The 23,009-nt window shown below is 37.5% G+C and overlaps 1 protein-coding gene across 1 annotated transcript in view; it reads left to right on the top strand.

Moving 5' to 3' along the window:
• Positions 1-1,147: 1,147 nt before the first annotated feature.
• LOC306996105 (ras-specific guanine nucleotide-releasing factor RalGPS1-like) overlaps positions 1,148-23,009 on the top strand; it is a 121,288-nt gene continuing 99,426 nt past the window's right edge. Inside the window, exons 1-2 of the mRNA XM_079608235.1 lie at positions 1,148-1,439; positions 19,709-19,848. Coding sequence (XP_079464361.1) covers positions 19,792-19,848 — 57 coding nt within the window. The 5' untranslated portion in view covers positions 1,148-1,439; positions 19,709-19,791. The remainder of the gene's footprint in view (positions 1,440-19,708; positions 19,849-23,009) is intronic.

The raw sequence follows: 23,009 nt of genomic DNA, 5'->3' as shown, positions 1-23,009 counted from the left end.
ATGGATCACTACCTCAACAGGATTGTCATAATCTGTAATAATCACAAAAGGTTTCCTTCCGGGCGGCTTCATTTCCCACTTACGCTTCTGTTGTGTTTTCTTCTTATAGAAGAACTTTGTGAAACTTTGTGAGATTTGTACAAAAATGTGTTTAGCAATAAATGTTTTATTTGTACTGGAAATCCTGTTTTCTTGCACAGAGAACTATTGTGTCCACAATTATTATTCATTTTGTATTTGAGTTGCAATGCTTTTTAATTTCAGGTGTCGGACAGTAGATGGCAGTCTCAACTCATGGATACAGATTACTATTAACTATTAAGATCATTTACATTTACTTTTCCTGTGCCATGTTTATATATATGTATATATATATATATATATATATATATATATTAGGGCTGTCAAAAGATTAATCGCGATTAATCACATCCAAAATAAAAGTTTGTGTTTGCATAATATATGTGTGTGTACTGTGTATAATTATTATGTATAAATACACACACATTCATGTATATTTAAGAAATATTTGCATTTATATACTGTATATATTTTATATATAAATATAACCAATTTTTCTTAAATATATACATGATTGTGTTTTTATATATATAAATAATTATACACAGTACACACACATATATTATATATTTTTAATACATAATATATGTAATATATATTATATATTTAAACACATATAATATATATATATTTGCATACACATATATTATAATGGAAAAAGTATAAAGGAAAGATAAAAAAACCACACACACACACACACACACACACACACACACACACACACACACACACACACACACACACACACACACACACACACACACACACACACAGAGAACAACTTTTGCTTTTATCTTTAAAGAATGCCTGTAAAGTTCAATTAAATAGCATCATAAAAATTTACACTTTTTTATTTGTGAGCTTGTGATTTAGTTAAGATTATAATAATATTGATTAAATGTGAGAGTGTTACATTACAGGACATCAGGAGATAGAGGAAGACATCACTACTGTTCAGATGCACCTGCGCGTCCACTTCAAATTCACATAGAGCCGGTGCTTCAACGCGATTGGCTAGCGCTTTGTAGGGGGCGGGGTTGTCTCGTCGTTTGACGCGTGTGATTGGGCAGATGACCTGTCGATTAGATCAAAGGAACCTACCTGACACTTCCTGCCCATGAATGTTTCGCTTGTTTTGGCAGTGTGATATTTATGTATCTCTGCCATGTTTGTGTACATCTGTCGCAAGTGTGTTTACATTTTTAAACGTATAACATCGTCTTGACGCTCTGGGATAATAACCATACGCACAATATTGGATTATATGCGCAGCTGAGCCCGTTTAATGGATGACTGGAGGCAGAACGTGATTTCTTCTCATTGATCCAGGATCATACAGTAGCCTACAGATTTATAAGGTAGGCGAAGCAAATTTTCATTTGATTAATTGTATGTATGGGTCGATGGAGTATTGATTAGGAACAGTCTGTGCACGTCATTCATTAAGACGGGTTAGTAAAGGTGAAAGGTTACAGCCCTGTGCGCGTCACCGCGGTGTTTGTACATGTTGCAAGTTGCGCGTATGATCAGGCGCTCGCGCATGAGCCTCAAAATCCCACTTCGACCCATCAGCTCATTTCTGTCACTTGTAATCTTAATGTTGTTTGTTAATATCCATGAAAGCAGCAATAATAATGACATATTTTGCTTGGCAATATGCGTTTTGTAAATTGTAATGTCATGTAGTGATTGCGTGGCTGAGATTGTAATATCTCTGAAAGTAGCTATAAATGCACTGTTTTAACTTCTGGTATTTCTTAAAGATGATATTGTATTGCTTTCTGTATTTTAAATGTTTGGAGATATAGTTAATATAGGCTATGCATTTTTTTATTAACAAGTTATTTTGTTAATTAAATGCAATGTATAAATTATACAAATATACATGCAATGCCACGCGAGTTTATTAATTAGCTTTCACATAGCGTTGTATTGAGCACTGATATTGATTATGATTTCAGAGATATTACAGTGTCTTTGTTTATATGTTGTATAATTAACAGATAATGCTAAATCCCACATGCTTCTTTGAATTTAAATATTTTAAACTTAAAATATTTATACAAATATTTTTATTTGGTCTGTTCAACAGTTCTATTGTAATTTAATTTTGTATTTTTGTGTGTGCAAGATTTGGGTCTTTTCAGTAGGCTATCAAAGAAGCTTTTTGTTGTTGAAAAAGGCGTTGTTTTCCCAGATGCTGAGATTCAGTGTCGTTTATACTGCTTGCTTGCTATACAATTCACACACTTGCAGTGCAGGCAATGTGAGATGTGTGTAATTGATCAGGACGAAACTTGGAGTAAGTGAGAAGGAATCCAGCAGCCCTGATGGCTGAGAGCCAGAGCATTCCTCGGCCCAGGAGCCGGTGTAGTATTCAGTGTTTGAGCTGCCGTGCTGCTGTTGGCCCTTATACTCCTCATGAGTGCGGGTTTAGGTGACCAGGGCAAACGTGAACAACCTTGCCATCATGAGCACGAGCAGATGTCATGAGTGTTAGTTTCTTCTGGAAAGTTTCAAAGTCGTACACGGTACACCTAAAAATGAAAGCGCTGTCACTGTTTAGTGTTACTCACCCTCATGTACATCCAAACCTGTTTATCTATGAAACGCAGACAAAGATATTTTTCAGAATTTTCTCTGTACTTTTTCCATAACCGGAATAAGCTGTTCTGAGCTTTCTAAACTGACAAAAACACAATAAAGGTAGAGTCCTACAACTAGTGTACTTTAGTGTTTTAAAGGATATAACTTTGTGTGAGGAAAGTGTTTTCGTTTTGTCTGTGTATACTGTGTGTGTATATGTATATATATATATACACTGTAAAAAAAATTACATCCCCAAGTCAAAAATTTTCTAGTGACTGATAACATCTAAGTTTTTCAATTAGTCTGATATATTATTTCTCATTGAGCCAATGTTAACAGACTATTGCAACAATTAATTCAATTTATTTTACAGAATTTCACTTGGGCCAATTTAAAATTTTTGATGTAACCACCAGTCACTAGAATATTTTGACTTGGAGAGGTAAAAAAATGTTTTACAGTGTGTGTATATATATATATATAATATATATATGCATATGCAAAGTCCATGTCAGAGTGTCAGAAAGTCCATCTGACATTTTTCTTTTAGATAAGCATTTTTATCAGGCTCCTCCTATATATGTTTAGGTTCAGTTATTTCACTTTAATGGAAAGTTTATTAGTCAGTTATTGAAATGACTTATTTTCAAAAATGTAAAAAGAGTAATTAAAAATATGAAAATGGTCATTTAAAGAAAAATGTCATAATATATTATATAGGCCTATATACACACACGAATCACCGCTTTCATGTGTCTTATCCTCTCAGTCTCTACCAGTCGGTCACATTGCTTTTGGGTGTCTTTATGCCTCTCCTGACACACAGATTGAATCAGCTCGGCTCTGTTCGACGCTTGTGGCCACCCGTCTTCCTCTTGATCACATTCCCCAGGTTTTCAGTGGCGTTCAGGTCTGGAGATTGCGCTGGTCATCATGACAGGGTCTGGATCTGGTGGTCCTCCTGTCTGAGTGACTGCAGAACAGAAGGACACAAGGATCACCTTGTTTACGGCTTGAGTCACGCTTTCTTATTGGCGGATTCATGTTCTTCTCTGATGAGTCCAGGCTTCAGCTTTGCTCATGTAATGGTTAGACCGAGGCCTAACACACAGTGTCTCTCGGTCCTTCACTAAAGCTGCAGTCGGGCAGAGCAGTCTCATGACTCAAGCCACGTACAAGGACATCCTGGAACAAAATTTGCTTCCCTCTAACAATCCAACTGTTTGTAGCAATATGTCTCTGTTTTGCTTATGCACTAATGCTTGTGAAAGTGAAACTGATGACATTTCATTCATACATCTATTTGCTTGCTTGTTTGTGATCAATGATATTACATGAATTGAAGTGTCAGTTATTTGACCGTTCCCGGTGTTTCTCGTTGTGTGCTGTTATGTCAGAGCCACATATCTTGAGATGCGCATGAGATTTGTGTGTGTGGACATGCAGTAGTTCAGCGGGGGGGAAATGAGGACGTCCCGCACCCCCGCAGCTGTCTGGACATCTGACATTACACAACACACAACTTCTCCACGAGCAGGTCATGTTCAGAAGACTGTATTTATATCTCCCACACACACACACACACACATACAGTCATTTCTGAACTTTAACATCCACATTCACTCCAGCGAGCGTCATTGACCGATATACCACCAACATCTTAGTTTAGCTCAATGATTAATATATTCATGTAAGGTATTAAAATGGTACTTCATGGTATTTTCATGATGCATGTCATAAATTGTTCATGTATTATTTATAATACATTATTTATTATACTTTTATAATGTTACAAAAGATGAATAAATGCTGTTCTTTTTAACTTTATTTTCATCAAAGAATTCAGAATTTTTTGGATCATGGTTTCCACAAAAATATGAAGCATTAACAACTGGTTTCAACTTTGATAATAATACATTTAATAATAATAATAAATGTTACCTGAGCAGCAAATCATCATATTTGGCTGATTTCTGAAGGATCATGTGACACTGGAGACTGGAGTAATGATGCTGAAAATCCAGCTTTGATCAATAAATTGGATTTTACAATATTTAATAAATATTACTGTTTTATATTTTCGATCATAAATCGAAAGGCGTTTTTGAGCATACAAGACTTATTTAAAAAACATAAACATACAGACCACAAACTTTTAAACGGTAGAGTATGGCTGAAAATGTAAATTAATCATATAAACATGCATTTTACAGTGCAAGGTTAACTCAGAAGTGTAGTTTCAACAAGTAAACATTCGTCTGTAAAACACCTTGAAACTTGAGGAGGAAGTGTAAGTGTGTTATTGATATTTGCTCCAGATTGTGAGTCCCTGAAATCCAGTCTGACAATCTTTTGCTTATATAAACCACAAACCGCCTGAATAAACAGTCATTCAGTGATGAGTGTGTATGATAGTATTAGTATGACAGTGTTGAAGAATCCTGACTCTGTTCATTATATTCAACTAACAACTTTAGGCAGTTTCAGTGGCCGTAATTATACAGTATGCAGTAATAACATGCCTAATATATAAGACTCCTCCAGTCTGCATCCAGGACCATTAAAGAGGTGGTTGAATATGATTTCACTTTTCTAACTGTAGTTAGTGTGTAATGTTGCTGTTTGATCATAAACATCTGCAAAGTTACAACACTCAAAGCAAAGGGAGATATTTGCTTTTAAAGAAATAGCTTTTTAAGGACTACAACAAACGGCTGGTAGAGACTACACAACATTCCTCCCGGGTTAGTGACATCAACAACCCTAGAATTTACATAAACCCCGCCCCCAAAACACAATTTATGACAGAATATGCTAATCAATAACTACACATAATCTACATAAATTCATCAACTAAGCATTCAGAAATGTCCTGTTCTTCTACATGTTCTCACTTCTTCTTGAGTCTCTCCATCATTGTCTGACTCCGGTTTGAACATAAAAACATAAAAACACAAAAAGTTTTTGAGATTATCAGTGCATGTGTGTGTGTGAGGTAAAAGGACACAAGCTCTTGAAGCTCCGCCCCCTGTGCCGGGAGCAGCAGCTCATTTGCATCTAAAGGGACCGACACAAAAAACGGTGCGTTTTTTTTCTCACCCTCAAAAAGTGATATACATATACAAATACTATATACAAATATCTGTGGGGTGTTTTGAGCTAAAACTTCACATACACACTCTGGGGACATCAGAGATTTATTTTACATCTTGTGAAAAGGGCATTATACCACCCCTTCAACACATGCTGTCTAATTGATGCTTTAAAAACAGTGGCTTTACAGTACGTCACATGCATAATGTGACGAGTGATTCAGAGATCAGTGATCAAGAACTGCGTTATCGTAACGCTTCCTGTGGAAAGCGACGAGTTATGCTGACTTTGAATCAGTGGAGGCTCGTTTACTAGAACTTGATTAATTAAAGATAATGTACTGAAGATCTTGCCTGAAGAACTGTTATTGTGTGCAGTGAGAAGAGAAATTGTTTAACTGTTTAATTGACTGTTATAAATGACTAAATAAATTTAATTTTTTTGAAATTGAGATTCATACATCATCTGAAAGCTGAGTAAATAAGCTTTCCATTGATGTATGGTTTGTTATAGGACAATATTTGGCCGAAACATTGAGAAAATCTCCTTTAAAGGTTTCCATTTATGTTGGCGATTGTGTTGCATTCACTCACAAAAATAAATGTTTTATATATTTACGGTAGGAAATGTACAAAATATCTTGCTGGGTTGTTTTAACACAATTTTGGGTCAAATATGGAAAAACCCAGCCGTTGGATCAAAAATGCAATTTAAAAATGTAACCCAATGGCTGGGTTTGTCCATATTTGACCCAAAATTGGGTTAAAACAACCCAGCATTTTTTTTTAGAGTGTACATATCCGTGTTCAGTTCTCTACATATCAGTATTAGTTTTAGCCCTTTAATAAGAGATCTCGGTGGAGAAGTATTTGACTGTGCGTCTCTCTGTTCAATTGATATTTGTCCGTGTATGTTTTGCTCTTTGCTCCGCTGTGCTCTTGTTTTGACGCCTGCCTATTTTTAGGTGTTGCAGACGTCAGCTCAAAGGGGAGCCGGTTTAAATGAAGTTCTCACCATCTGAGCCACACTGCTTAAATACACAGCATCTGTTATCACAGCGCAGATCGAAGTGTGTGAAATATTAGATTCTGACTCAATCATCTCTATTTGTGTAGGAGTGAGCATGTGTTGGGGTGAAGATATTTGAGACGTGACCACCTGGTCATTTCTGCTATTCCGGTTATAAAAGCAGCTCTGTTGCTGCCTGTCATCAGTATCACCCTGTTTTTATCAAGCTAGGAGTCATTTTAAATTATGGCAACAGTGTACAATACTTATTTTTTATATAAAATCAAATGAATGGAATTATACACTTTGCAAATGAAAATGAAAAAAAAAAAAAAAGGTGAATATATTTATTTGGAATTTGATGGACAGACACCAAAAGTTCATGTCGTTCAAAGCAAATAAGTATATGTAACATTAGAACAAAAACAGTGTTACGGTATGTTTTTTTACACGTGAGTTGAAAATTATATATATATTTATGTATATACAATACCGCTTAAAAGATTGTGGTTTTTGAAAGAAGTCTCTTCTGCTCACAAAGCCGTCATTTATTTGATCAAACAGCATTACTGTGAAAAATTATTAGCCTACAATTTAAAATAATTGTTTTCTATGTGAATACATGTTAAAATATGATCAAAACGTTCTATGCTGTTTTTTTTCAGGATTCTTTGATAAATGGAAAGTTCAAAAGAACAGCATTTATTTTAAATGGAAATCTTTCGTCACATTATAAATTACTTTGTCACTTATTTTTGCTGATTAAAAAGTATTAGCCTATTTTTTTATTTTTATTTTTTATTACTGACCCCAAACTTTATAACATTTGCGTACTTTTAAATCTATAATAAATGTATATAGTTCAGACTCCTTAAAGTCTGAATCAGTTTGTAAACTAGATGATATATGATGCATCAATTTAATTTTATATTATTGTGCAACTAAACAACCAAACTTGTCATTTCCTGCAAAACCAGCCCTTAAGTTCTTCCTCGCATCAGCTTGTTTGGAGCATGTCCTGATTTGTATTTTCATATTAATCCAGGTTTTTCATCACTCAGTGTGAATGACGTTAAGCAGTCCCACCCATTGAGTGTCAGAATCATCTTTCTCTTTTCTTCACATCCCTGTTCTCCTCTTTTCCCCATAGCTCCCTTGATGGTTGCTGTGGGGTGTTGGATGACACTCGGTCCATTAGAGATGCTGAGTGTGCTTGCGGGCTGCAGTGATGTCATGTATTGAATCTCAGATAAGCTCTGGAGCATCTGAGGGCAAGAGCCGGAATCGGACTCCCTCATTATCCCACACATTTGATACGCTGACGGGGATTTTTATCTGATATTCGCAGCTAAACACCTGGTCCTTAAGTTTGTGATTGGTAACTTACGATACGATTTTTGGTGGTAGCCTACCTATTGCTTAATCAGCAGTCAGAATGACCACAAATGCTTATCCTTATCGAATGATGTATGGATGGAAAAACATGCTGGGCAGACATACATGCATGCATTCTGCTGTGTTATTTACAGTATATGCAATTAAAGTATTTATGTTTTTTAGTAATTTTTTTGCTATTTTTAATAAGCTTTAATTTATTTTATTTTTTTAGTTAAAGTCCGCGTGAACTGGAAGTTGCAACCGACTTTATCTCAGTGTTGTGACGTATTTCCGAGAGAAACGGAATACTAAATGAGGAAAAATAGTGGGCGTTGCTTATTTCCCCCAACTAGCACCTGATTGGATCTAGAAAAGTAGGTGTTTCATTCAGAAATGGAGGCAGATCTAAACGCAAGTTTACAATCGGTTGTTGAGGATTACTCGCCGCCTGAAACACCGCCAGCAGTCCCCTTCAATCGAGAAATTAGTTTGGAGCAGGAGGAGGAGGAAGATGAAGAAGAACAGGAGCACACGGAGGATCATTTCGTCATGGGAATCAGACCTTACATGTTTGAGCCGTTACATGCGGAGAGTTCGAATGGTCACCTGGACTAGTTTATTAAACATAATATGACAAAGTTGTTAAGCATAATACAAAAAAGACAAATGTTGGCAGCCCTGTCTGATGTTCAACGTCTCAAGAGCTTGGTTGTAGCTAGTTCAACTTACCGTCAAACTTTGTGAGATACCAACGGTGTTGTACACTGACGGGACCGCGTTATCTGTTAATGACAGATATCTCACAAACCCCATTTCGTGTTCTGTCCACTGATCTATATAATGTCATTATATAGATCACTGTGGTTCTGTCCAATTTTTGAAGCATGAAGTGCTTCGAGCACATCCGTGACCTCTCTGTTATCCCTACTTCCTCGAAATGTAAAAAATCGAGCCATCTGGACCGTAACGAGGGAATTTTAGGGAATGGGAAAAGTGTGCCGTGAGTGCCTCAACGAAAAATGCACCTCCTCGCCATCTCTCCTTTCATTCACGCAGTGTCAATGCTCGCAAACACACAGGCAGCCGGTCTACTGTCAGTTGGAGGGGCGTGGTTACGGATGTTAAGCAGACATCAAAACCCTCAAACCTACGTCATCAGGGAAGGTCCTCCAATGCAGAGGGGAGGGGCATTTTCAGATTTTGATTAAAGATTACGAAACCACATTTTTTTTAATGAATTGTTCACCACAAAACGATCAATTTAGGCAAACTAGGAAAATAGGAAAATATTTAGGAAAATATTTTCCCATTCAGAAAAGTTCTCTCTTTTCGCCCAGTCTGAGTTGTAGGTTGTAAATTGTTTTTTCTTTGACACTGGTGGCTCATCCGATTTTGTTGTGTTATCCTCCTCGTCCGTCTCTCCCCCCATTTCACACAATAGATGTAAATAGAACGTTTTTAAAAAGCTAGCTAGCAACTGAACTCACGCCGTTTCATCCTGGATGTGTGTTGATGCCCGCGCGTGACCAACCGACAGCACAGGCAGTTGCTAGGCGATAAGTTGAGCTTCCAATCAAATAAAAGTAAACGCCTGGCATTGGCCAATCCACTGTTTTACCCGTTTACGGACACAGGATTGGATGTACACAACCATGAAGAAAACACAGTAACAGTAGACGGAAACGGTTTAATTTGAAACCAGGAAATTCTACTTTAGAAGTACATTTTCACAAAAAAACGGGACAATTCGTGTCCCGGGAAAGAATATAAATTGTCCGGGACTGTCGGCACGGGTGGCAACGCTTTCTCTTTAAAATGTTCGTGCATCACCCATGTGCTGCCGTGATACGCAAGGACTGCTTTGCAAACCATGCAGGTAATCTTTTTATTCGCCGTATCCAGGCTAAAATGCTCCCAAACTTTAGATGTTTTGGTACGCGCAGCTGCTGCGTTGGACGCCGCCATTTCTGTATGTTATCGCTCAGCAGTGAAGCTAATGCGCATGTGCGACTCTCGGCAGAGATTGTAATGAAGAGAGATGCCTCACTCGGTCGGAAAAAAACATGTCTGGCGACAACTTCGACAACGAAATTCATTGTCGACTATTTCTATTATCGATTTTTGTCGGCAGCCCTACCTGGCGCGCAACGACCATGCATTTTTCCCGTCAGTAAACTAGCAAAAGTGGATTCGGACACGTCCTAAGTGCACCATGAGACCATGAGCTTAGATCGTTAATATAGGGCCCAATGACTCACTCATGAAGACTTCACTTGCTTCATTACTGGATGAATCAACGTTTTTGAACAAATCTCTTGATTGAATGAATGATTCAATGACAAATGCATTTTTAACAGCCACTTGTCGCCACCTACTGGTGTTACTTTCAAAAGGTGATTTGCTCTATTTTGACCGCTACCGTGGACATCAGTGTTTATATCTGAACTATAATCTTTTATCCACTTCTGTGATCAATTGAAAAATTGTAACAGAAATAATGATTCTGCGTGGTTGAAAAGAGAAGCTGTTTCATATCTGTACATGACATCTGCTCTCTGAATGTGATCGTACTTGTCAAAGGTTTATAGACGGAGCCGAATCATTGTTATTTTGGAATAAGATTGCGTGGGTGTTTGAATCGAGATCGCCATCTTTTAATGATTAATCGTGCTTCGTGCAGCTGTGTGGATAATGTTCAGTAAGGCAGTGGTTATCGCAAAATAAACCACTTGAGCGTGCTACAAAACAGCTCTGCTCCATGTGAGGCCCTGATCACCCTTTCAGGTTTTTAATAATGACCACCTGACATTTTCCCTGACATATAATTTGAGGGAGACTACTATGAAACTTTCTCCAAGTATGACATCCAGGGTGAAGTATTTCAGTGCACCCCCTAACTGTGTTCAGGGTTCAGTTTCCACAGGCAACCGTCAAAACCCATTCAGAAGCTCGCCACAGCAGCCGGCCGGCCCACATTCCAAGTGGTTTGCTGTTGCCATGACGACGGTCCCTAAGAGCCCAAGATTGTGGAAGGGATGAGAAACGAAAGGTCTGTTGCCAAGTATGATCCCTGGGATGAGAAATTCAAACATCAGTTCAGCAAGAGCTGCTGTATAAATCACCACTGAGGATAGATGCGTTTGGCTGATGTCTCTGGGCCTGCGTCGTTTGCTGTCCTAATCCTCCCAGTGTTCAATAGGGCGGTTTGTACGTGGCTGGTAAATGACTAGTGATTGACCAGTGTATCAGTATTTGGTCATTCAGCATCAGCTGATAATCCTGCCTGCTTTACTCCAAACAAAAGTGTTTTACCCCATTGTCTCAATACTGATGTATAAATAATTGCGCAAACTGCGCATAAAATAAATAAATCGCAGCCTTTGCCAAATCACATGTGGTTTCAGGCGCGCGGGAAGTCATTTTCGACAGGGGGTGCTGGCGGCGGCGGCGGGGTGGAGATACTGACACACAATCAAAGACAGTACAGTTTATTCCCCGTGCTATACAGTTCTGCAGGCAGGCGGGCGCGTTTGTTTATAAAACAGGGTGGGTGGTTAGGCAGCTTAGGGGGGTTCGGGGGCATGCTCCCCCGATAAATTTTGGATTTCTCGGACCTACATATGTGCATTTTAAGGTTTTTGAAGGCCAAAAAATTGGAATACAATAGAAGCAAATAATGAATAAAAATACTTTTATTTGTATTATGTACAAACTTTAGTTTCGTCATGTTTTCATAGCTCAATAGTGTTTCAGTGTGCTCAGATGTGCGCGCGCTGCAGTCGCTAGGAAACATGCACAGACGCGCGCGGACATGGATTTCTGTCGAGCAGGAATGTTTATTTTAAAACAACCACAAGTAGATTAAGTGTTCACAAACCGCATAACGGCCAAAAAAAGGCCTAAGTGCCACAAAGTAACAGACTATGTAAATCTGTCTTATCCGAGGGACATTCTTAAACGCTTAACGATCCTTTATATAAATCTGGGCCTGCACGGTGGCAGGAAAAAGACGCAGAGATGTAAGACACCGTGTCTTTACCTTACGATGATTTCGGTACACCAAAGTTACCGGGAAGTTCGCCGGCGGGAACTACAGTAGCTTGTCCTGCTCGTAGTAGTTGCGCAACTTGTGTGTGGGCCGTGAGTGTGCGTGCTGCGTAGGCGCGTCAAGGCACATCTGATTGGCTAATACTACACACTGAAGATAAATTAAAAATTTTTTAATTAAATAATAACTAAAATTATCCATCTCTTCATCCCACACACCAAACGTGACATACAAAATGTCGTGGAACAGAAACAACAACCAGAAATATTTATAAGCTATCATTTTATTGTCATCACAGTTTCCCAAAGGGGGTGCTGCAGCGCCAACAGGGGGTGCTGCAGCACCTGCAGCACCCCTAGTTCCCGCGTCCATGTGTGGTTTCATATCGATTAATCGTGCAGCCCTAATTAATATATATATATATATATATAATAGAAAATCACTCACTGCTCTTAACTGAATAATTTTAGTAGCTTTAATAAGAATACATTTCTCCCAAGGTTTATTTTGAAACCTTGGTTCCTTGCCACTGTCGCCTTTTCCCACCTTTGTTGCCATTGGCTTGGCTTGCTTAGTTTGGGACATTCAATTCAACATTTAATTTAATATTCAACAATTATATTGATCTGCGTGCGTTGACACTATTATACAAGAACTGAACTGAGCTGAGCTGGACGATGACATCACGGTTTACTCCAGAGCGGCTATATATATATATATAAATTACTAAATGAATGACTTAAAACAAAACAAAAAGAAACCTCTCTGAACTTACTTGCACTGGACTGTGACACTTTTTTCTTCTGGAAACAAACTTTTTTGCATTATTTTTCTGTTATCTCTGTAAATATTGTAAAGCTGCTTTGAAAGAATCTGTATTGTAAAAAGCGCTGTATAAATAAACGTGACTTGACTTGAATGCTGCTGTTAAAAGCTGGCGAGGAGATAAACATGACGGACTGTGTACATCTCACTCAGGGGAGGAGCTAAGCTAAGCTAACAGTGCAGATTCTGTGCTAGTCGTGTGAGTCTGTTACCATGTGACGTCACATTGGAGCTGAACTGCTCATTTCGAGACATTGTTTCAGATTTATGGGGGAAATTATGGATTTTTACCACAATATGATGGTTGTGTAACACATAATTATGTTCAGAAGTAAATTTTGCATAATAGCTCCCCTTTACTTGATCATTACTTCACTGTGATTGAACAGGCCACAGTGTGATATGTAAATGGACGGTCATATGTAAATGTTATTTTATCACACACTGCCGTGTAAAGGGATATCTGGACACCTGGCCTGCAGTGAAGTTTGTGCTGCTGTAATATCACTGCTCTACATCTACATCCTGCGTCATAAATGTCAGTTTCATTCTGATGAGAGCCGCAGACGGCAGGAAACTGTCATCTACGGTGTTGTTCAGCAGTCAGCTGTGAGAATGAAGCTTTGTCAACTTCACTGGCTGGTTTGATCTGGGGTGTGTTTCCGAAAAGCATCCGTCATTATCAGCAGCTCAACGAGTCGGTGTTTCCCGAAACCATTACAAAGTGGCTGTGGTTAGAAGCTGAGTTTCTTGTTTGCATGACACATGGACTTAATAAATCCTTATCTTGAGCCAAATAAGCAAGCTGTCATTCAGTACCATATATATATATATATATATATATATATATAATATTTTTTATAACAAATTAAATTAAAAATGTATAATTAAAATGTATATACATTTTTTAAAAAAAACTTTTTTTACTTCTTAGTGAAGAACGAAAAATAACTTTGCTAGTGAATATATCTGGGTCTTGAATCACGTTCACTCTCTTGTGCGTCCTGTTGCTTCTACATGTTGTCACTTCTTCTTGAGTCTCTCCATCTTTGTGAAGCTACGGTTTGAACATAAAAGGCTAAGAGTTTTTGAAGTTTTCAGTGTGAGGGAATCGGAGCTGCTACCTCACACACACACACACACACACACACACACACACACACACACACACACACACACACACACACACACACACACACACACACACACACACACACACACACACACACACACACACACACAAGCTGTTGAAACTCCGCCCCCTGTGCCTGGAGGAGCAGCTCATTTGCATTTAAAGGGACAGACACAAAACGGTGTGTTTTTGCTCACCCTCAAAAAGTGACGATTTTAACATGCTATATAAAAATATCTGTGGGGTATAAAACTTCACATACACACTCTGGGGACATCAAAGACTTATTTTACATCTTGTGAAAAGGGTATTATAGGTCTCTAAATCCCTTACAGCACTTTTAGTATCGGACAAAATGTGTATATTGCTGAATCCCTGGTGCAGAGCATGGCTGTAGTTTCTTCTCTCAGTGACGGCGAGGACAGATCCTGGTGAGAGTTTAATAGCACTGCAGACTGAGCCGTATAATTACAGCATCTCACAGACGTGCGAGAGATAATTCAAGAGATCGAGGGTGATGGAAAAGGGGTGAGATGGAAGACAAGGAGGATGACTAATATGCAATGAACAGGGGTGTGTGTCTCAGAGACTTTTATATTGAAAAAAAGCTTGTTGTTGCTGCTCACTGCTCTGTGACACATAATGACGCTGAATCGATTACCTGTCACTCAACTCCACCTTTTTACCTCACTGTGACTGGACTAGACAGATCAAGTCGACATCATTTTGACAAAAGTCAGCAAACAGTGAGATAATAATCCAGTTACAGTCACAGAATGCTGAATAAACTATAAACAATGCTAAATCTTTACAAGTAAGGGTTAATGCCCTTCGAGGTGTCCATTGTCAGGTATTAATGGACGACGGCGAGGCGTGAACCGTCCGACGCGCAGCGAAGTCCATTAAAACCTGCCAATGGACACCTCGAAGGGCATTAACCCGCTCATACCATGTTCACTTGCCAAATAACACATTTTTAAAACATTAGTTTATATTTTAATTAGTTTTACAATCGAAATCTAACAGTTTTAGAACTCCTTTACTAGGTGTCCTACATCACTTTTTAATGGACACCCTGCAGCCAATCAGAATCGAGTATTCACCCAGACCATGGTATAAATTAAGATATTTTTGATGAAATCTGAGAGCTGTCTCGCTCCTCCATAGGCTGCTAGGTAATCGATATCTGCCATACCAGAAAAGTTATTAAAAACATCGTTAAAATAGTCCAAGTGACTACAGTGGCTCAACCTTAAGTTTATCAAGTGACGAGAATACTTTTTGTGCCCCTAAAACCCCCCCAAATAACGCGTTTATTCAAGTATTCATTTTCTTGCGTGTGGGCCATGAGTTCACGAGACGCATGCGTGAGAACTGAGAAGATGACGCTCACGATCATTTGATGGGAAAGGTTCATTTTGTAGCATTGGTAAGCAGTGTTGGGGGAAACGCATTACAAGTGACTTGAGTTACGTAATCAGATTACTTTTTCAAGTAACTAGTAAAGTAACGCATTACTTTTAAAATTTACAACAAAATATCAGTTATTTTTTCAAATAATTAACGCAAGTTACTTAATTTTCCCATTTATTGACTGACATCTCTCTTGTCCCAATGTTGAGAAAAATCATAAGTGCAGACGTGTTGTGTGTGTGTGTGTGTGAACATGATGGTTATTGTAGTTCTAGACTAAATGTGAGCGTGCATTTACTCATCTCACTTGCACACAAAAAAGATTTAATATTCAAAATGAATAAAATCAGTCAAATGCAGAATCAGAATACTATAGATTGACTATAGAGCATTTTGTTTTTATTGGTAAAGTAAGTGTTAAACTTTCTTCTCCTGCATCTATTCTTCCATTATCCAGAATAACAGCAGAAGGTTTGTTTGAGCGGCGCCCTCTACTGAACACGCGTGAATCTGCACTTCCTTCAGCCTGAGGATTATTCATTCACTTTTGGTGTGAAAGGGTCTTTACATTTGTCCAAAAATAGCACTTTTTTTGTTATAAAAAACAAGCCCGGCCCAGGTGAAAAAAAAGTAAAAGCAAAAGTAACGTAACATATTACTTTTTTTTAAAGTAACTAAGTAATGTAACTAAGTTAGTTACTTTTTAAGGGAGTAACGCAATATTGTAATGCATTACTTTTCAAAGTAACTTTCCCCAACACTGTTGGTAAGGCACTTTTACGTTTTCTCGTTGGTTTCTCACGATTCGGGTATCCAAGAAATTCACTTTCTAACCATATTAAACTCAACACGAGACCCGTCTGCGTCACTATTGTATGCTATATAATATGCTATTGTGTATTATACTGTACTATACTGTACTTACTACTACTGTATATCATAATATACTAATATATGCTGTATATCATAATATATAATATAATACTTTTCTACTGTTTACTATACTATAATATACTGTGCTATAAATATAATATTCTGTACTCTATTATCCTCTAATGTATAGTGCACTAGTTGCTGAAGATGTTGTCAAAAGGATCGGGCAGGTGTTCATGAAGGCCCTCAAGTGAAGTTCATTCTTCAAGTATGTATTGTGAATAACAAAAAATACTGAGGCGCCCACTCTATTGAAGTGGACTAAGTGAAAGCGGGAGGCAAACTAATGTGCGTCTCCTTGGAAACACTTAATGGCCTTCACACCCGCTCTCGGTCCAGCTGGCGTCTGATGTCAGACACACTGCTGCGCTGATGATCCAGTATAACACCGATGTGTGTGTGAGATAGTATTATCACTGACTCATGGGGGATTACAGCGCAGATATTAGAGGAAACGCTTTCAGATTATAATCAGACGCGCTGGAGTGATGGAGACGGAGGGGTTTGGGTTGTGCTGTTCAGTGAGGTACAAGTAAGAGACGTCTCAAATTCAGCCGAGTCGGGAAGACCACACACACACACACACACACACACACACACACACACACACACACACACACACACACACACACACACACACACACACACACACACACACACACACACACACACACACACACACACACACACACACACACTCAAATAATGTTTTATGGTACAAAAAGATTCTATACAAGCAGAAATGACTGCTTAATTATTTCATGTTTATTTCAGGTTTTTTTAGAACTATGATTTTAATAACTGGGATTATTATTTAAACCTGCAAATATATTGAAAGTTTAGTTGTCACTCATAGTGCTATGCTGATCCTATAATTTGTAATAAATGTAGTTATTTTAAATGAGAAAAAAATACAAAATATAGGCCTACGCACTGGTCTCAGTTATCAGTGGTATCACAACACAACAAATATATTATGCATGATTATATATTATTTTAATATAACAGATGCATAACTCTTTTCAGCTTAGGCATGCAGTATTTGGTATTATATATAGGAATGAGTTGAATATTGATGTGATGTGATGTAAACATAAATGGATGGTTTGAAAGGAATATCTTCAGATAAAGCGTCTAGAAAGGCCCTGGTTGAGTCATGTGTAGTTGAGAGACGCCATCTAGTGGTGTGTGTGTGTGTGTGTGTGAGCGTTACAACAGTTTTGTAAGTGGTCAAATGTGACTGACTCAAACATTAACACTCTTAATAGTTACAGTACTTACAACGGTTCAGTTATATTGTAATGTTTTGTTAGTAGTTTCTATATAGTATATTAGTATACAACAGGATGTTGATGCAATAAATTGATCAAATATAACAGTAAATACAGTTAAAATGTTTAAATATATTTCTATTTCAAATAAAGGCTGTTTTTTTTACTTTCTATCCATCAAAGAATTATGAAATCCTGATGGTTACAAACATATGAAGCAGCACAACTGTTTTCAACATTGATAATAATAATAATAATTATAAATGTTTCTCGTAATTCCACGAATTAGAATGATTTCTGAATGATCATGTGACACTGAAGACTGGAGTAATGATGCTTAAAAAATCATATTTTACTATAATTACAGTAGAAAACAGAACATTTTGAATAGTAATAATATTTCACAATTTTTCTGTTTTACTATATATATTTTTTTTATCAAATAACAGCGGCCTTTGTGAGTAATGTTTCAAAAATATGTTAAAAGTTTTTACCACAAACTTTTGATCAGTATTGTATTTATTTATATTTTCATTTATATTCATATTTAGTTTTTTTGGTCTCTCTATAAAGAATCTTATGAATGCTTAAAAAAATTATGTTGTGCGTTCAGATCATTGTATTGATAATAAGCCAAAAAACTGCAGGAGTTACTTATGATTGTACATGCACTCTCATGTAAAGGCCACTAGAGGTCATCACAGCTCCTCTGATTTGGCTTCAGTAACGGGCCATATTTAATAGTCACAATGAACTAGATTTTTTGAAGAATATTCTGAGCGGTGTTTGGCCTTAAAACTGAAGATGTTGATATGTAAATGTGGGTGGTCTTATGTTAATGAGCACATACGCATGATGATTTCTGCAAGCTGTTTTTGCAGTTTATTTGGTGTAAATTCTCTGGCTGGATGTAAAGGAGCTTGAGCTGTGAATGCCAGAGTAAGTCAAACTTGTTCAAAGTGCATGTCCTGTTTTCCATTGTTTCCCTTGGAGCTGAACGAAGGGACACCTCTGTAGTTGAACTGGTTACATGAGATCTGCTTGATGAAAAGCGTCTCACAGTTGGAGCTGAGATTAAAACACTTTCTTTACAGCAACATGTCTGTCATTGTCGATTCTCAGACCAAAGTGGGGCTTTCAGATCTCCAGCTGTGAGTGTGCAGCACTTTCCCAAAACCCATTAAGTGTGTTTGATCACTGTCTGAGTGATCCGAGAGGATTTCCATTGTAAAAGTCACATTCTTTCCTATCTGTTGCGCTCTTTCCCGACCCGGCGGTTCATCAGTCAGTCAGGTATGCTGGGACTTCCTCTGGCCATCTGGGAAAGAGAGCAAACACGGTCCCTTTGGAGTTTTCCCTACACACACACACACACACACACACACACACACACACACACACACACACACACACACACACACACACACACACACACACACACACACACACACACAGCCCCTATCCCTAAACCTACCCATCACAGGAAGCATTCTGCCTTTTTACATTTTTAATAAAACATTGTGTTTTATGTTTTTTAAGCTATTTGAATGATGAGGACTCATGAAATGTCATCATAAACCACGTTTAAGTTGTAATACCAGTGTAATACATGTCATTATACAAATTTGTGTCCTCATAAATCACATCAACAAGTATACACACACACACACACACACTTACACACACTTGCTGTTGACATTGAGTCAGACTCTTTACACCCCTCAAGCTAATGATATTTTATAGTGCATATATCTTAATATTTTGCAAGATACATGCGTCAATATACTTTTAATCATTGTCCAATCTATATTCATTGGTGGTATTTCAAACATTGGTTTGAACATCTTCATGATCTTGAAAAGCAATAAAGAATGAAGATAATTGTATGTGCATGCCCTGAACATGACTATAATGGTGTATATTTCTCTGTGTCTCCAGGTATGGATGATTTGTCATATGTGGGGTCTGGCTGAGGGCCGCGGTTGCCCTGGCGTCTGCACCTCATTGGCTGATTCACCAGCATGTACCGTAGAAACGGCCTATCGGATGGCACCAGCATTAGCTCCGCCTCCTCCGAGGTAACCACTCCTCCGCCTTTTTTTTTTTGTATGTGAATCTTATAAACTGATAAATAATTCTTATCTCATTGCCTTTGTTCAAGTGGTCATTGTTGAAAATTATATTTCCTTATTTCAGCAATATGACAGAAAGAGTGATTTATTTAATTATAACAATACGGTTATTTAGTGACTCAAGTACAGGGTTATTCTAGTTAACTAAAACCATAACACATTTCTGTGATACTGGCATAAATATTATACAATTATAAATATTAACTGAAATAAAAAATAAATGTATTTTTCTTTTTTTTTACTTCCGCTAGTTGCTTGATGTACTAAAATAACTAAAAATGGATAAAACTACGTAGACATTTAAAACAAATAACTGATAAAAATGACCAAAACTTTTAAATGAAAATGGGAAATTCAAAAAACAAATCCCAATAATCTCAGTAATTTCAAGCTCAATGATACTAAAATAACACTGTTCATATATACTCTAAATTACTATTTATTTTTATTTGCATATAAGTAAATACCAGGCCTGTATCAGCAACATTGCAAAATTTTGGACAATACAAAAAATTGTGTTTTATAAAATTCTAGTATACAATATTTGTGTAAATGTGTATATATATATTATAATTACTTTGTCACGCACTGGTAAAACACCCTCCGTTGTGTTTTGTGGGGTTATGTCATTGCGTCAGTGCACTTGCTGTCCTCACTTAGGTCCTGTACAGGGTGTCTGTTCTCTGATGGGCAGTTCTGGGTTTGCGGTGGGGCGTTGCATTGCTCTAATGAGTGTTTGACCCTGAATGGCACATGGCAGGCCGTGTGAATGAGGTAGTGCTTCTGGCATCCCGACCCCTCATTCCCACTGCCATCACCAGCCCACGACCTGCAAACTGACAGATGGACTGTGGTGGTACCGTGGTATCAGATGGCAATACTGTTATGTTCATACATGCACTACCATTCAAAAGTCTTGTTTATATGTTTTAATGTTTTGAAAGAATCTCATTTGCTCACCAAAGCTGCATTTATTTGATCAAAAATAAAAACAGTAATATTGTGAAATATTACTACCATTTAAAATAACTGTTGTCTCTTGTAATATATTGTAAAATGTAATTTATTCCTGTGATCAAAGCTGAATTTTTAGCATCATTACTCCAGTCTTCAGTGTCACATGATCCTTCAGAAATCATTATAATATGATGATTTATTGCTCAAGAAACATCTATGATTATTATCAATGTTGAAAACAGTTTCATATTTTTGTGGAAACCATGATACATTTTTTCAGGAATTTTTGATGAATAGAAAGTAAAAAAAAAAAAAAAACAGTATCAATTTGTAAAAGTAATTTTTTTTACTGTCACTTTTGATCAATTTAATGCATCCTTGCATAATAAAAGTATTAATTTCTTTCAAAACTGTGCAATGCTGAATGATTGAAGTCTCATACAAAACCATGCAGCATGGTATGAAAATGACAAAGTCCCCACAGTAATACCAACAGCAAGGACTAGTGCACTATACATCATATTAAAGATAATACTACACTCTGGATTATTATGGCTATTATTCATCATGTCTACATACCAGTCAGCTGTACTCATTAATGCACAATTGCACTTTATTGTAAATGCGCTTATTTTAGTCGGACGGTTGCTGCTAGACCTGTCATAATGCACTCATATTTATACTTATTTATTAGGGCTGTCAAACGATTAAAATATTTAATCGCGATTAATCACATTAATGTCATAGTTAACTCGCGATTAATCGCACATTTTTATCTATTCTAAATGTCTCTTGATTTCTTTTTGTCCCATTATTTTTTCTCATTTTAATGCTCTTATCAACATGGAAAAGTGGATCGGCTTGCTTTGTGCAAATGTTTTTTATTGAAAACAAGATTGGCATATCTGTTCAATTCCACACTAACATTCTCACTTGGAGCAAATAATCTCTCACACAATGTAACTGTCCATCATTAAAAGGGTGACCGAAATACTGACGAGGTAACGTTACTGATAGTGACGAGTGTGCTGAGATCGCATCAGCTGTGTGTGTGCTTGACTATCAAGTGGTATTTCAGACTGGACGTGCTGCGATGATAGCTCAGTTCACAACGACAAAACACACAGATCACTTTGGTCTTGTCAACTAACCCATTTGGGAACTTTTTAAAAGTAAACTTTCCATTCAGAATCTTATTGGCATCCATTTCGGCGTCTCGCGCTCATCATTCATCCACTCAAAACGTAACGTTAAAGGGACGCGTATTTAAAATCCGAACACATTATTCTCTAAGAGTGTACACACACCGGCGGCACCATTCTGCGTTTTTATTGCTGGCCATAAACTGAGAAAGCGCGCGTCCGATGTGCGATATGAGTTGTCCTAGACGCGGCTCGGCGCTGCGCTTCTCGTCCACTCTTTGGCGGCTCGCAAGCCCAAACAAGTGTGTGCGCCGTGCTGTTGTTTTGTTTCTGGTCTAGCTAGATCCGGTGTGGCGTTGTAGTTTAAATAACGTTATGCTGCAAAAGCATGTGAAAAAAACTACAAAGTTTGCTAGGCGTTAATCTCGCGATAAAAAAATTTACGCCATTAACATGGGTTTGCGTTAATGCCGTTAATAACGCGTTTAACGACAGCCCTATTGTTTATACATACATGCATATTTCTTCAATCTCCATACATTCTATATAATTCTATCGTGTTGTCATTCTTTCAAATTTTAAATCTAGTCTATTGTATTCTGTGGAGAGTCGTAAAAGCAGGTTGTACTGTGTATGAGTGTGTATGTGACCAATAAACTTAAAGGATTTGTTCACTTTCAAATAAAAATTTCCTGATAATTTACTCACCCTGATGTCATCCAAGATGTCCATGTCTTTCTTTCTTCAGTCGAAAAGAAATGAAGGTTTTTGAGGAAAACATTCCAGGATTTTTATCCATAGGCTATAATGGACTTCAATGACAACCAACACGATCCCAGCCGAGGAATAAGGGTCTTATCCAGCGAAACCATCAGTCATTTAAAAAATAAATGTTTTAATTATATACTTTTTACCACAAATACCCGTCTTGTACCATCTCTGAGATGCGCAGCGCGTCATCACGTTGGAAAGGTCACGCGTGTACCGCATCTCAGAGATGGTACAAGA

This window comes from Phoxinus phoxinus, assembly GCF_949152265.1.
Source record: "Phoxinus phoxinus genome assembly, chromosome: 3".
Classification (NCBI taxonomy): Eukaryota; Metazoa; Chordata; class Actinopteri; order Cypriniformes; family Leuciscidae; genus Phoxinus; species Phoxinus phoxinus.
This window is presented reverse-complemented; position numbering and strand designations above follow the sequence as displayed.